At 39.1% G+C, this 16,624-nt stretch overlaps 2 protein-coding genes across 2 annotated transcripts in view; one reads left to right on the top strand and one right to left on the bottom strand.

Moving 5' to 3' along the window:
• Window positions 1-16,624, top strand: part of LOC108008207 (uncharacterized) — a 51,909-nt gene that overhangs the window by 29,337 nt on the left and 5,948 nt on the right. Inside the window, exons 4-12 of the mRNA XM_036813284.3 lie at window positions 8,502-8,634; window positions 9,464-9,607; window positions 9,686-9,886; window positions 12,162-12,230; window positions 13,511-13,620; window positions 13,681-13,895; window positions 15,262-15,400; window positions 16,199-16,304; window positions 16,370-16,532. Of these exons, the coding sequence (XP_036669179.2) occupies window positions 8,502-8,634; window positions 9,464-9,607; window positions 9,686-9,886; window positions 12,162-12,230; window positions 13,511-13,620; window positions 13,681-13,895; window positions 15,262-15,400; window positions 16,199-16,304; window positions 16,370-16,532 (1,280 nt within the window). The remainder of the gene's footprint in view (window positions 1-8,501; window positions 8,635-9,463; window positions 9,608-9,685; window positions 9,887-12,161; window positions 12,231-13,510; window positions 13,621-13,680; window positions 13,896-15,261; window positions 15,401-16,198; window positions 16,305-16,369; window positions 16,533-16,624) is intronic.
• On the bottom strand, window positions 1,170-1,969 carry LOC108009907 (uncharacterized). The gene is made up of 2 exons (XM_017074631.4): window positions 1,817-1,969; window positions 1,170-1,382 (listed from the first exon to the last, which is right to left on the bottom strand). The coding sequence occupies exons 1-2, from the start codon at window positions 1,944-1,946 to the stop codon at window positions 1,204-1,206; spliced, it is 309 nt and encodes a 102-aa protein (XP_016930120.1). The 5' UTR covers window positions 1,947-1,969; the 3' UTR covers window positions 1,170-1,203.

Genomic DNA, 16,624 nt, shown 5'->3' with positions numbered 1-16,624 from the left:
AGTTGGCAGGCAGCCTTAAAAGAAAGCGATGAACCAGTTGTGCTTTTTGATGAGCATTTCATTGCTATTGACCCAGATCAATAAATTTAAGTATAGTTGTTTGGAACTTCAAAAACAAAAATATTTTTTTTATTAAAAAGGGCTTGAAATCAACTACTTATAGGTTGAAATACCAAACTACACAGAAATTCCAGCTAATGTAAAGGTATGTACTTTACTTCAGATGTTTCCAGGAACTAAGCCCAACAAGCATTTAGAGAGCTTATTTATATATTTCCGAGAATAAAGACAATAATAAACGCAGGCATTTGCCAAGGGGAATGGCAAATTTTTCCAGGAATTAAAGTTATATAAATATAAATGCTTTTATAACTTGTAAGCCATCAGCCTAATGACAGTTGCTGGCTGAAAACCCCTTTGATATTTATGACAAAACACCCACTGGGGAAAGTGGGCTGGGGGCGTGGCAGTCAGTCATCGCTGCCATCTGCACTTCCAGTCTACTTCATCCATAATTTGCAATTATCACTCTGGATGGAAGCAGACAACAGCAGCAGCAAAACAGACAGCAGATTGCCAAGGCGAAAGCAAAAGCAAAAGCACATTTTGGCCAGCAAACTATTTTCACTTAGTGGCCAAGTTAGTGTCGGTGGGGAGTGGCCAGGATTACGTGGCTTTTGTTTTTCGACCAGCTGAAATTGCTTCTGACTGCTTGGATAGACGGGATGGCTGCGTGAGGTTTATCTGCTTGTTGTCTTAAAAATCATCAGAGAACAATGAGCTGCTGTTCTATGGCAATGATTTAAAGCCCTAGATTGGGGTAGATTTACTGGTCTCGGAAAATTGCAAATCAAACAAACAGAATAGGCCAACTACCTCTGGGTTTTTGGTTTAACATCTTTGTTTATATCAGCAATATTACACTGATACTAAAAAGGAATATAAACAGCTACAGATAAATGTCTTTTTATAAAAAAGTAAGAAGTATATCTATATAATGGCTTGATTTAATTTAAAGATATTTGAATCATTATATTTTAAGGATTTTTAATTTATTAAAAGAGAGCTTAAAATTCCCTAACTATATTTATTCAGTTTAACATTACCAATTGCCAAAGTAATTAAATTGCCATTAAACTTAAGCTATAATATTTACATGGACCATTAAGTTAATGCATTCTTTTTATTAGTGTACCATAAATACTATTTATTTAAGTAGAACAGCTCCTTGGGCTCAATCATTCTCCTCTCCACCGGACTGGCAGTGGCCAAACCCTCGAGGGATGGTTTGTAGCAGTAGCATGGGTACACCAATCTGGTTTCAACCGATTCGGGAGTGGCTCCTGGCTTCGGGGTAGTCGTAAACCGCAGCCTTTGTTTCCCTGAAAATTAGATTCAATATTAATTTGATATTCAGGCAGGTCAGAGTGATTTGGATTTGTATAAACGTATGATAATCCTGCGGTTTGGCTCAATGGATCAATGATAAATTTAAATGTATGCCTACGAATGGCTTTTCAAATTATTTAAATTTAATCAATGTGCCAGTGGACGAGCCTGATTGACAGATAAATATGAGGCTTTGAATATTAATGAAATGAATACAGAAATCTGATTTTAATGTAATTAAATTATAAGTGGCACATAGCCAATTTTCCAGAACGTGTTATTATGAATTAAGGTATTTTAAGAATATTTATCTTATGTGGCAATTATTGTACTCTCTTTGAGGAATTATTCTACATTATTTCCAAGATTATTGATTGATATATAATTAAAAGAATACATTTACTATAAAAATGGGTGGTAAACTCACATGATGATTGGTAGTACTGCTTCTGCCACCAGTCCAACTGTCGTTTTGGCCAATCGATTTGCAGCAAAGAGCCCCACATGGCTTTCAGGCCAAGGATAAGTAGAACCAACTGCAGCCGCGGCAAGACCATATCTGTTTGGAAATTTTTCAACCCGTTTTCCGCTTTTCGCGAGAGCTTGCCTAATGGCTTCCGTAATTATTGCAACCAGTTCGCTTTGGCCTAAGTAAGCGTTTAAAATTTAATTACACACAGCAGCCAGGGATGCGATGCTCTGGGATTCTACTAGAGCTATTTCCGCTGGCAGGTGGGCTGGCAGCAGCGTTTTCAAAATTTAATTAAAGCAATCAATTATAAAGTTGGGCCCATTCGCACCTTCTCACACACATGCCTACTTAACGTTCGATGACTTTCCACGCTCAATAAATTTCACACGCAGTCAGTGGGAAAATTCACAGGGTCAGGGGTCAGGAGTTCGGAAATTGTGCTCTTGAGGACAGGACCTCCATATACCCACACAGAGTGGAAAAGGAAACTGTCTGCCGCTGGCGGAAGCCCAGCAACTGCCTGCAATTAGTTGCAACATAAATTTTGCCCGCCAAGAGGCACCGTGGGAAAAGCGGAAATGTAGCAATTGTCGGCGTAGAGAATTCAGCTAATACCTTAGTACCTCTACAGATTTTACACACTCGAAAAAAACAATTTTTACCCTTAATTTTAGTATAAAACTATTTTTATAAAAATAAAAAGTGCCTATAGTGAATATGACAAACAAGTTACTAAATATTTATTATATTCATTTAAATATACATACCTTTAATTCACCTTCAATTTAAATATGATATTCGTTTTCATTCAACTACAAATTGCCTCTAGTAAACATACCAAACAAGGTACTAAATATTTATTATATTCTTTTAAATATACATACCTTTAATTCACCTTCAATTTAAATATGATATTCGTTTTCATTCAACTACAAATTGCCTGTAGTAAACATACCAAACAAGGTACTAAATATTTATTATATTCAATTAAATATTTTTCAATCGTATCATGGAACCTTTAACCTTTACCTTCAATATTAATATGAAATTTTTTTTTATTAAATTAAAAAATGCCTATAGTAAACATGACAAACAAGGTACTAATAATTTATTACATTGATTTAAATATTTTCCAATCCTGTCATGGAACTTAATATGTTTTGCTTATGCAAGCCATCTAACGTCTAATGCCATCTCATCTAATAAAAAACATGGTATGTGAATTTGAAGGTCTTCCAGTATTTTGCTTAATTTCAAATAACCTTACTAGATATATTATTTAGGGCGATTCTTTATTTCTAATAAAATGGTTTTTTAAAAAACATGTTTTATGAATTGTAAGGTCTCGTATTTTTATTCATTTTTAACAAGATTTATTTCTTACAAATACTAAACAACTCTTTTATTCAGTTGTTGTTGTTTCTGAGAGTTTGATTATTTCTAATAAAATGTTTTTTAACAAGGCTTGTTAGAAAGAAATTCATAGCATGTTGCAACTCCTTTTCCCACTGTAGCGGCCTGCCGGAATTAATGTGGAAATGTTAAAAGTTCGTTAGTTCATGCCAGTTAGGACCACGTGCCGGCTGCACAGTGAGAATAGTTAGGATGGTCGGAATAGGATGCAGTCCGGCAGCGGGACCACGTCAAACAAAGCTCATTTGTTTCAGCGGCTTACGGTGGGGAGAAATGACTAAAGTTGGAAGCTGGAAGCCGTGGTTAGAGGGGGCAGGAGCCCACTTTTCCGAGCGTGTCCGTGTCCGGCTCATGTTAATAATGTGCTGCTATCAGTTTCCCATTAGTTGGCAAAATTAATTTGTTTACGTTGCGGCGGCAGCGGAAGCGGAAGCAGAAAGCACAACAAAAAAATGAGGGAGTACTAAGCGAGGGGCGTGGCGGCAAGTTGCTAATTAATTTCATTTGCTATGCGGTGTGTGTGGCTGGCTCATTTTTCTTAATTGCATGAAATATGCAGGTTCACTGGCGGCAAAGCCAAGCCGAACAATAAGTATCCACATTAAGTTAAAGTTAATTTTATTATAAATTATTTGGCCAAACGGCTGGGGATAAAGGCACAAATCACATTAGGCGCCCGCTGCGAAAGGACACGAGAGGCCTGGGCGTCCAAGGACGACAGGACCTCCTGCAGGGGCAATAATTTTATTTGATTTCATTTAAGTTTCGCTTAGCGTTCACAACTCTGCGGGTAGCGACAAAGTTTCAATATTAAACAGGCCCCAAGGGGCCGCTGTAAATGTGGATTGTAATCCCCGCATTGTATTTACTTGACTTATGCTGCAATATGGCTCAGCCTGTCGCCCCAGCCCACTTTCAACATCCCACATTTTCTTGGGAACTCGGCATAATGATGCAAACGGAAACGGAAATCTCAAATATCAGGCAATAAGCCAGCCTTTGTGAGTCAGCAGCAGAAACTGAATATGTGCTTGATTATGGATTTGCATGTGCAACACACACAGTATTCCAGGGAACTGAATAACTAAGGGCTGGCATATAGCTTAGCCAGGTATTTTAACCAAGAAAGCCAAGTATTTATTGGGTGGGTGGTCGTCGAATTCCTGGAAACCGTTAAGGAATTCTCGGAGATCTCAAGTTTGCGACCTGGGAATATGCACGTGGTGAAATTCCATCTTCTTCTCATTAAATTTCACATTTTCCAAATTAAGACTTTAAGGTGGCCTCGCTTTAAGCCATATTTCCATTCCCCTCGGCCACCCAAAAAGGTTTGACATCCATTTGGTCCTGTCATCGGTCCGTATTTTAAATTAGTTTGCAAATGAAGGCCGCCTGACTGGCTGGCAAATATGGCAGATTAAGGGCTTTGATCAGAGCTGTCAGTCTGTCTTCTATCAGGATAGATTTTTACAAAACTTTTACATATTTTAGGATGGCGTTTTATACTTAAAAAATAAAGAGTTAATAACAATATGTTATACAAAATTTAAATTTGCTAACATCCACATTACTTCCTGGTACATTTAGAAAAATAAATTCTTATGCCAATTTTTGCATTTTTGATAAGGGGTAACATCACTAGTTTTTGCAAAAAATGGTCAAAAATGAAAGTTGCCCGGTTTGACTTCCAATCGATAGGGAATTTAATTTCGAGCTCAACGCAGTGTAACACATCATATTTGGACCATTTTTCGGATTCTGCCAAACAAAATATAGATTTTTTCCCAGAAATATAGTTACAACGACTTTTGCCAAAAACGTTAGTATTTCTGGTTGCTTTTTGCCTTAGTTCGACAACATCGAGTGTTTGACCAGTTACCCAGCTAAGCTAACATTCCACATCAATATCGGGAAAAATGTATACAAAAAATGTATCAATCGCTTTAAAAGTGTTTGCTTTTTCTGGTAAAGCTCCCTTCAGATACTACCATTTCCTGGTAAATCTGGCGGTTTTAGAAATAGACATTTAGCAGCACTGGTTTTGCCAACAGGCCGCAGCTCACTTTGCCAGCGAGGTGCAAACTACAAACCTGATTATGTGCATTAGCTGCCACGACCGAAAATTGGGCACGCATGGCGTATACGTAATGTGGCGCAGCTACAGCAGATGAGTTGTTTACAAACTGGCAACAAAACGGTATGCGTGATGGTTGGATTGGATGGGTTTGGTTCGGTTTGGTTTGGCTGGGTGTGATTCTGATGGTAGATGCTATTACATACGTTCCCTGCAATAAAGTTGCTGCCATATTTTGGTTACGCGGCACTGAACACAACCATCTTTATGAACTCACAAATGGAGCAACCAGGGAAAACAGTGCTGTCGCCAGTTTTAAATAGCTGGCACGTGCATGTATGGCGGGTATTAGGAGAAGGGATGTGTTATATGGGAGTGGGGATCCCGGCAAGAAAAGCTCTTCAGATGCATTTCACTTATTCACGTAGTGCGTGTTTGTTGCACGTGCTCGGAATGGCAAGCTGCACTCCGCCGTATCTCCTGGTCCATGGCCAAAATTGCTGTGATTTCAGTTTTTCCACGCTTTAAACTGCACTAGGAAGCGGGATTTAATCAAAGCCCATTAAATTAGGTACCAATTAAGGGGGAGACTTTTATTAATGTGTTAAAAAAATGTTTTAAAAATGTTGTTTAATAAAATGGTTGATTAAGATCTCTGAAAATCTGGATTTAATTGTTAAACAAGAAATAAATAGATTTTAAAAATTTTAAAATACGAGTCTATGATATATGTTCATTGAATTTATTTTAAAAAATATTTTTCAGTATTTTCCACCCTTGAATATGACAATAAAAATATTTAATTAAATTAAAACTCTATATTAACACACATGTATGCAACAATTTAAGTTTAAAGCTCTTAAGTCTTTAATAGCCAAAGTCCAGCATTGGAAAAGTCCCATCATGTCAAGCAGTTGCCACAAATGTCAGTACTAATTTTAATTCAACAGGCCAGACCCATTAGCAATTTGAGTCCCAAAAACACACAAAATCAGGCTCGATTATGGCTCATTTGTAGGCATTAGGCAGAGCTCTCCGAAAAGGCGTTTGTCATATAAATCAAGTGTCCGCCAGATAGGCAAACATTGCCACATCAGCAGGCATCGGCAAATAGCTTAGGGCGCAAACTAATAAATCAATATGAGAGACACACGTATTGCTGGCTCGCAAAACAGGACAAACTCATTCGGTCGGCTCAATCAGCTTATTTTCTAATATCCGTTTACAAATTATCTTCAAAAACTGTCAACAACAACAATGCCAGACAGACAAAGGGCCAAAAGCATGAGAAGGGAAACTGAAACCACAGCAAATAAATGGCAATGGCAAAGGCAAATAAGAAATGGGAAACAACACACATAGCCATTCGAACTTGGCCCAATAATACGGAAAAAAAAGGCCAGTCGGGTTGCAGGATATACACAGGACACACAGGACACAAAGGCGTTGGGATCAACTGCCTGGGAATTAACATAATCATTACGATAATGTTATATGGCCATTGTGCAGCCAGTCCCGCCGCTGTGCATTTCCCAGTGGTCCCTTTTCCCGAATTTTCGCAATCAATAAGTTGTCAGAAACAATCAAATAAATACAAACTGATATGTCAATATTAACTGACAGCCGGGAGTCTGGCATCTGGAGTCTCGAATGCTGAATCCCAAATCCGGGATTGCGATCCCGGGAATTCGAATCCTTCCCCAATCCAATGGCCACCGGATATGGCCGGGACAAACACATTATGGCCGCCCATCGAAAGAGTAGGGAATTCTTGAGAATTCTTGGGAAACGTTTCTCTTTGAACCAACGAAATGGAAATTACTCTTCTCGGGGAAGCCTCCTTGGGGTTCCATTAAGTTTTTCAATTTAAGATTGAATTTGAAGGGTTTGGGTGTTGAGTGTTGACTTATAGATTATTTTTTCTTCACACGTGGAACTACTAATTTCTTTGAGGAAATCTATTTATACATACAAGGTCATCCATAATATGCAACATAAGCAAAAACAAGGTCAAAACATTTTTAAAACTAAAACAATAAAATTTTTAAAAGTAAATATAGAAAAAACTACATTTGATTTTCTTATTTTGCAATTAAACTCTTAAGATATTTTTTTTCCAAATTTGTTTTACCTCTGTTTTTATAAATATTACTGCGTTCTTGGAACTTTCCATCATCAAGGTCTTATAAAATACAATGGCAAATCTGAAAGTAAAGCCACCCAAACACAAAGTTCAGTTTTCCAACTATATTGAATATCAAATATTATTTTGTTGAAAACTTTAAAAGAAAATTCCTTTAAAAAAAACTTGAAAGGAATAACAAAAAGGATTCGCAAACAAAGAGCAAGGCAAGTGCCGAAGGGATCATGCCACAAGAAAACTTTCCCTGCCGCATGGAAAAAAAAAAGAAAAGTCGGTGGCAAGAACGAGGGTGTTTGGCCACAGCCCGGCGTGAAAATGTGGATGGGTAGGAAGGATGGGATTATGCGTAAAATTCTACATGTGTTCCGGCCGAGAACCTCCAGCTGTCCATCTCCAGGATTCTCGGGATGCTTAGGTATGCGTGTAATTGGGTGGCTGCCCATTGCCGACGGCGACCTTTGAGGAGGCATATACGGAGGATATAGGATATTGGGTTTCAACCAGCTGACGGAGAGGCGCGGCCAGGGGTCGACAGCTTAGTGCACCCTTTTCATGGCTTTATGTCTTTGTAAAACGACATGGCCAACCCATTGCCAACCCGTTCCTAGCCCATTCCTTAACCATTCCCAACCCCTTCCCAATCCCATTCCCGTCAACGACAGCAAGAAAATAATTTTCTGCTATTTTTTCCGGGACTCAGAAGCCGGAACCAAACACGCATGTTAGTTTATCCCTTTGTGCGAAATCGCCTTCTCAGATCCTTAGACATATGCACAATCAGGACCGGAATTTATTGTTTGTTATCGCCGAGAACTGGCCATAGCAACTCGGTCTGCCTGACCATGTCCATAAATATCCGTACACACAGGTCTTATTGAATCCAGTTTATAAATGGCGCCATTTGGCTTAAGTGCCGCCCAGTTGATTGTTAAGCTGACAAATTAATAACATAAATTTTTAACGCCTCCTGCTGATACGCTGTTTTTCCCGTTTCCTCTGTTTTCCCGCAGGGGCACATCTGGCATCGATATTGACTTGCGGCGCGTGGACATCGACCAGTGTCCTCAGAGGCACACTCCTGGAACCAAAAGACCACTGAACATCTTCGCCGGAACGGACAAGTGCAAGCAGCGCACCACGATGGTGAGAGAAATGTGTGAATCAGTGGGGCTACACAGAGGATAATCTTTATTTATTTATGAATTTTTAAAGAAAATTTAAATTATGAGCTAGATACAGATGTTAAGCTATAGTGTCGTGGGCCTTCACCATCGGTTTTACTTAATTAAAGCTAGTTCGTTAACTTGTATATATAAATCCATATGGGATTATATGTTTTTTGGGATTGTAAAAACTAGTTTTATTATTAACCTGTAATTTCATAGACTCTAACTCTAAAACAGTGAGAAAAGGTTATTACATAAGAGAGGCACAGATACGTCCATAGGTTAGAACACTCTTATAATAGACATGTTTTATCAGCTATTTTCAGGACTTCCAGATCTCAAATATATTGTTGTAAGTTTATATTAAAATACTGAAAAACTATTTTCCTAAGCAGATTACAGAATAATTACGAAAACAAAATATTTGTTAGGTTCATAAAATTGCTTTCAGTAGTTTCAAAATATTACTTTCTTTTTCAACAGTAAGTCTCCAAAGCCTTGAATAAAAAGAAACTAAATTTACAAAGCTATCAAAAATGTTAAAGAATTAAAAAAAAAAGTTGAAACAGCAATATTCAATTCAGCGGGTTTTTAAATAGACAGAGAAAATGTAGTTCCTTCTTTGTTGAGCCTTGCTATTTTTCTAAAAATTAAAGTCAGTTATTATTCCATCTTGAGAATGTGTGAATGAATCATAAATGTAATGGTCTGGATGCCTGGCTGAATTCCTCTCTGTGTAGAAACCCGAATTTCTCCGCAGTCAGCACTTAATTTTGATTTTCATTTCCCGGCTTACCATTTCGCAGTGCGAGGCCATCATGGGATTGGGCTTTCGGCGTGGTTCCTACAAATGCCTGTGCCGCAAGGGATTCTATTTCCCCGACATCGTCTCGCAGCACAAGTTCTTCAACGGCAGCCTGCTGGAGGAGGAGTACGAGAAGCTGATGCTGGTAAGTCGTCCTCGTCCTCATCTTCGTCCTGGCCAAGTGGCCGCCCTAAGAGCCTTACTCTCATTAAATATGTATTAGGGCAAGAACTCCACGTACAACAGCAACAGCGAGTACGAGTGCCTGCCCTGCGCCGAGGGCTGTGACTCCTGCGAGGACTCCTCGCCCTGCATCGCCGCCCTCAACTGGCCGATGCGCACCAGCATCCTGGCGCTGGCCTGCATCGTGATTGGGCTCCTGCCGCCGGCAGCCTGGTTCACCTTCCGCTACCAGCAGGTTAAGGTGAGTCCCAGTTCCCGCGGGCCTTTGGTATTTCAACACTTTGTATTTGGGTCCTCTAAGTAGGATATCAGTGGCCTGCAGGAGGTCCAAACTGAAGGAAACCAATTTATATCAGCAGATTGCGTTGTTAAAATTAGGGAATTATTTTTAACTGAAGAGGCATAACTATTTAAAGGTGCCACAGAAATCAGGGCAGTGAAATCACTTTAAAGGTCTAAAAGTATGCAACAGTGGAATACTTAAATACCAAAAAATTAGTCACATTTATAAGTGATTTATAAGAGATTTATAAGAGTGGTTCTTTGTCCTTGCCATTTTCCTTAATTTTGGTTTTAATAAACGTATTATTGGAGTTCATTTTTATATAAATTTAAATTTAATATCTTAGGTGTCTAAAAGTATGCAATAATATATTATCAATCAAGAAGTCCAATGGATTGATACCAAAATACGGTGTTCCATTTTAACAGCATTCTTTAGACACCTTTATAAATAATGTGAAACGCATAGTGATTTATATGACCCCCGTAATTTTGAATATTCGGAAGTAAATTTCATTTACTTGATCGATTTTTTTAATTTTAGAATGGATACCCGGAAGTTTTTAAATTTATTACTATAGAACAAAAGCTTAATAAAATGTTGAGTACATATTTATTAGGTAAAAGAAGTATAAGCTGCTTGCAGAAATCCGCATGATGTCCAGCTATGTTCCGAATAACAGTTGTGGAATTAAAATCCATGATAAATCTCTTAAAATCCAGTCCGAAATTGTAAAACCATTATAATGACATTATCCCCGAGCAGCCGGAACCTGTCCATCGTTTGTCTTTATTATATTTTATTTCGTGTTTTTGTGAGTATCGGTGCGCACTGTCAAATAGCGCTGATCCGGAGCGGGGCCAACCTAAGCTGCTGTCATCATTGAGCCGCTAAGCGGCTTAGCATTGTTAGAATCGAGTTAATTTTGAACGTGCAGCCTGGCCAGCCAGGAGTCCTCCCGATAACAGCCGGCAACAAGCCACCAGGACAGCGGATATAGTCGCGCATAAGCGGAAGTGCAAACATTTCCACAACTGGCCACACCCACACCACATCCCACATCCTGCTGTTTCCTGTCTTCAGGAGGAAGTGGAAGAGGAAACGGGGAAAGTGGAAAGTGGAAAGGGGAAAGGTTCTGCCCTGCGAACTCCGCTCAGAATGTCACTCGGTCGCTCATTAGACCAGAGAACAAGTCCGGCTGCCGGCGTCCAATTGTCTCTGGCGTTCGGACTTAAACCACTCCCAACTTTCTCGTCCACTGCGGATGTAATATATATGCACTGAGAAGGAAAACCTTCTCAAATTTAAGATTCTTACTATAATATGTGGATAATATTTGGAAAGGCCAACTAATTTATTATTTAAGATTTAAAAATTGAACAATATAATTTAGCATTCTAATAAAAATGTAATACCTCAGCTAATGGTAAACTAGAAAAGTTATATTTGGTAAAAGCTTAATTTTTTAAAACATCCAGTTGGACTTCTTTAGAATTCTTTTTATAGGATTTTATAATAATTTGTGGTTATATCATTTTCTTCCATTTTGAATACTATCTATTTTTCTTTGTCATAAAACTGTAACATCGAATCAAGAATATTTCAATCTTCAATTATTCCAGTTATTTTTTCAGCCTTTAATGGAAAAATCGTAATCGTACAAACAGTCCAGCTATAATTTAAGATTTTATTTGATTTCTTCTGGAACTGCAGTTTATTCCGGCACACCTTCTTAATAAATAGTATTTTATTTTTAAAGTGATTCTGTGTTAGAGAGAGTTGCTTGCGGGAAGTGAGTTATTCTATTCCCTTGTCGCAGTCTGACATTTGTGTGCTGTCTATCCTATCCCCCATCTTGCCATACCTCCAAGTCCCCGAGCTCCAATCCCCAAACCCATCCCCATCCCCATTCCCTTACCCAAACCCATACCCGTTCCACTTGTCCGCGTCCCAAGGCAACTAGCCAACTAAACTGTTTTCATTCGTAATGCGATTCTGTCGCATTTGTGTCTCCGGGGAAGTCCCCAATGGGCGCGAGATGGTGTGTGTGTGAGTTTGCCCAAACTAATTAAATGGCGCTAAACATACCGCCCGACATTCTGCCAACTTAGAGAAACGGGGTCCTGCAGTGATTTCCTTGTGAAATTGTGCGGATTAAACGATTTCAATTTTAATTTGCAAACTTTTTTGCCCTTGCTAGCAAGTACTTAATTGGAAATGTCTTGTTTTTCAGGTTGTGAGGGCCGCCAGTCCGGCTTTACTGCGGGTCATTGCCTTGGGGGCATTCTTCATTTACTGCACGGTGAGTAAGGAATTACATTTTCATTTTGAATAAACTGCTACGGATCAGTCGTCAATCGACTGCATCGAATATGATTTTGCAATTGAGTGGCATAATCAATGGGAAACGCTCGCTTTCACTGCAAGCTGAATTAATTGAGAGCCATCGAATAGACAGATGCATCCGCTTTATTTTGCCAGGCGAAATGAAACATTTTCCAAGCGAGCCAAAAGTGTCTGCTGAACATTATTATTACAACTCAATGGAGGCATTCAGCGGCAATCGAAGCCATAAATAGCCGCAAAATTTGCATTTGCAGTGAAAAATGAGATAGAAAAGCGCTCGGCAAACAGAATCCAACACTCGAAACCGAAAACGTAAACGAAAACGAACTCCAACCCAATGGCCATCAATTTCTACACAATTTAATTTGATTGATTTATGGCTGGCGAGGGAAACTAATGGGATGCCGGCCAAATAAACAACTTTAAGCGAGAGTTCATCGAACATCCGGCAAGTGGCAAGGGTCTGGGGATGGGAATTTATTTATGTGTGGCAGATTTATTTGGCCGCCATGAGTATCTCTTGACGAGCACACAATGGACACACAGGACTAGGTTGGGCATAGGGATGGGGATGGGGACTGGGATGGGGACTGGGATGAGGACTTATAGGAGGGTTCCTGACAGCACAGTTTGCTTTATGATTTTTTAATATGTGCAAGGCGTGAAGAAAGCCCAAAATAGAAGCCAATACAAGTGCCTAAAATAACCTATAGTCCCTGACAGCAGGCTTATTGGCACATTTGTTCGAGGGTTTCATTAAACTGCTGACTGAATGATAAATGCTGGCTTGCACTTAACTTTTCAATGATCATTCGGGGGACTTTGCTTTTTTATTGAGTTTCCTGCGGCACATTAACAACAAACATTTGGGTACATAAAAAGGAGAAAAAATAATACACATAATAATGCACACCTACATTTTAGGTAATGAAAATACTGGAGATACCTCCTGCTAAATTTTTAGTAGAAGTCGAGGAAACGAATAAAAACGTACATCTATAAAATTATTTTTAGAAAAATATACATCATAATACACTCCATAATTTTAAGAATATACTTAAAAATCTTTTTAGTAAAAGTGAAAAATAATAGATAAACGTGACATATATCATCATGGTATCATCCTTCCTTATTTCCATCTTTCTCATATTACTTATAGGTTTTATTACTTTATTTAAAACCTGTTTCGTTTAAAAACATTTTTGAACTCATACTCACTGCTATATTTTTATATAGAACATAGTGATGTATCCCAATCCCAATCTGTATACCTGTACCGCCCGGATTTGGCTGCGAGAGATAGGATTCTCACTAACCTACGGAGCTTTGATGCTGAAGACCTGGCGGTAAGATATAGACACCTCTTATCCTACATATTCCTGTGATTTCGTTTATTTCGCCCACAGGATTTCGGTGATTTTCCGAGTTCGTTCGGCGAAGGCTGTGAAAATCACAGATGCAGCCTTGCTCAAAAGACTGGGCATCATCTGTGGGGCGATTGGAACCTGCCTTCTAGTCAGGACCCTCGTCTCTCCACCGGATGTTGTTGTGGGCCGCACTGCCGATGATTTGAAGGCCTTTCTCTGCAAGACCGACTGGTGGGACTACACATTCACATCGAGTAAGTTGGGAATACCTAATGCAATATGGAATTCCGGAGGCCACTTAAAGGCAGCTCTGTTTGCTGGCAAGGGAAATATTAAAAAAAAAGAAGTAGAACAAACAACAATGTCCTCATAACGTATACGCACTGAATGCCGGAGAAGAAATGCGAAAGTGCAGTACCATGAAAAAGTTGCCAGGCCAACCGGTAGCTACTGCACAGTGGGACGAACACCTGCTGCTCTTGTTGGTTTTGTTCCACCGTCAATATTTTCTCATCTTCTTCTGGCCATTTACCTTCTGTCTAGATGTCAGCTGGCTATCTACCTTGGGTTTTAGAGTGGAAAATCACTTGGTGAAAATTCATTTGATAACTTTTTATATATAGTCTTTAAAAGGGTAAATAAAATATACCTCTAAAGTTAAGAACCCTTGGTGTACTTTCCCTTTAGCTCTTATGAATTCCCAATAATAAGAGAAAGGGCTTGCTGTTAAAACTGCTTTACTAGATTTTTATTAAAGTCGATCGACAAATCAACAAAATTAAATACTCGTATTGATTGTCAGTGAGTTTTAGGGACCTTTATTTGTAGAGTTGAAATTTCTTTCTATCAGTTATTGGTTATGCATTGTAACAAAACAATGATTTTTATATTTATATGAATAACTTAAGGACATCACAAGTTAGTTTTTCTGGATTTAATTAAATCTTTTTAAATCAAATCATATTGCAGTCATTAAAATCCCTTATATTCACAAAAGAGCAACCCCTTGATCTTCTGGTTCCTAGACTAGGGTCCACTCTAACTTGCATATGAATGATTTTTGCGCTTTTACAAAGCGACTGGCGACACAGGTCCGTGCCATAAGCCAAGTTGAAGCAGCGGGAGAGTGGATTTTGCCGGGAAGTACTGCGCCCCACTTGCCAGCTGGTTTAATTAAAAAAGTTGAGGAAGGACTCGAGTGCTTCCATCTGCATCTGTTCCTTTGTCAGCCACACACGCACAACAATTATCGCCGATTCTGGCGTTCATCACGCGCTTTGGCAGCAGCCACTGCTAAATAACTTCATTTGACTTGGCTGCAATCCAAAAAAGCGCGTATTACATTTATAATTGCATGCTGGAACATTTGGCCAAAAAACTAGTTCTCCTTGGCCAACATGCCTTTTCATATTTCGCTGCAAAGAAATAAAAAAGGGGGCAACAGCAGCCATGAAAATGCAGTGGCGCTTCTATAGTTTCACCCCCTCTGTATGTACTTAATAATAAAATACTGACTCGCGGTTTTGGTAATTAAACTTCAAAGTGAAATTGGGCAGCCGAAAAAGTGCGCAAGGGAACTAATCCTTTTCCTACTACTTTCTACTTTCTCTCATTTCCTAGTGGAGGTCCTGTTTCTGGCCTGGGGCGTTCGTTTGTGCATCATGGTGCGGAAGGCGCCCTCGGAGTTCAACGAGAGCCGCTTCATTTCGATGGCCATCTACAATGAGTTCCTGCTCACCTGCTTCCTCAATGTGTCCATGTAAGTGCCACCATTTCATTAGAAACTATTGTTATTACACCAAATTAACCCAACTCTAACTATTGAAACTTCAGTATTTTCTCGGAAATATTTAATTAGAAACTATTATCCCTAGAAAATATCTTACAAAGGTAGTTTTTCCTTTTCCATAATAACAAATTAGCTCAAATCTGAAGTATTAAAGAATCATAATCTTCTTGGAAAAACCTTTATTCAAAAATGTATATGTTAATATTTAATTAATAAGTATTATCACCCAAAAATTTCTTGCTAAGGTTGTTCTCCTGTTCTCAAAGTTAACTCAACTATAATAATAACTTAAATATAAGGAATTAATAATTAATTAAAAACGCAGGCTTTCAATGCTTTCTCAGAAAAACCCTTGCCCAAAAATGAATTTGCATTTATGCTTTTCATATATTCTCAGAATAGTTCAAGTTACAACTCAAGGCAACATTTATTATTCCCTTCTACTGAAGTACTTTTGTAGCTATTACATCTAGAGCACTCATAAAAATACGTTGGTCTGCTAGGAATTCTATGAAACTTTCAAATGAGTTTTCTCCCGAATATTTTGATTTTAATGGAGAAACTGTTTACCTCAAGCCTGATATTTATACCTTTAGTTTTCCAAGTAAACTTAAAGATGAAAGCCATTTATCTAGCTTTCTTCGAAGCTTCAAAAATATCCAGTTGATTCTCTGAGTGAACTTTTTAAATGAAAAACTTGAAGATGACTTCTGAGAATAGATTTCGCTATCTAATAAATGCCCACTTGATTTACTCCCATTTGTTCAGGCTCTTCCTGCAGTCGCCGGCCAACCCGGACTTGCTGTACATCATCTTCTTTTGCCACACGCAGCTGACTGTGACCCTGCTCCTGGCCCTAATCTTCGGCAGCAAGGTGAGTGTCCTCCTGGCCCGGCCATTTAGGCTCCTAACTGATCCCAGATCCGCAATTTGACGCAGGTGTACATCGTGCTGCGTAGTGGCAAATCGCATCAGGAGAACATCGGCATGGGCACCAAGGCATCGGGGGCGAAATTCAATTTCCGTCCCCAAGTGCGCACCTTTGCCAATCCCAGCTCGGTGACCACCTCCACGGCACCGGTGGCGGGCACCACGTCAGCAGGTGAGTTTTGGAGTGCCGCTGGTCGTCCAGCGATAGCGGCCAATTGCCCCATTTGTCCTAATGGTCCCAGCGTATCGACGTTTATGACAAAC

Source organism: Drosophila suzukii, chromosome 2R (genome assembly GCF_043229965.1).
Source record: "Drosophila suzukii chromosome 2R, CBGP_Dsuzu_IsoJpt1.0, whole genome shotgun sequence".
NCBI classification, from domain to species: Eukaryota; Metazoa; Arthropoda; class Insecta; order Diptera; family Drosophilidae; genus Drosophila; species Drosophila suzukii.
Note: the sequence above shows the minus strand (reverse complement) of the source record. Positions and strands in the feature narration are given on the sequence as shown.

Coding starts and splice junctions, on each gene's coding strand:
- LOC108009907 (XM_017074631.4), bottom strand. CDS start 1,946: ATGGTCTTGCCGCGGCTGCAGTTGGTTCTACTTATCCTTGGCCTGAAA. Junction 1,383..1,816: donor GCAGTACTACCAATCATCAT/GTGAGTTTACCA, acceptor TCTAATTTTCAG/GGAAACAAAGGCTGCGGTTT.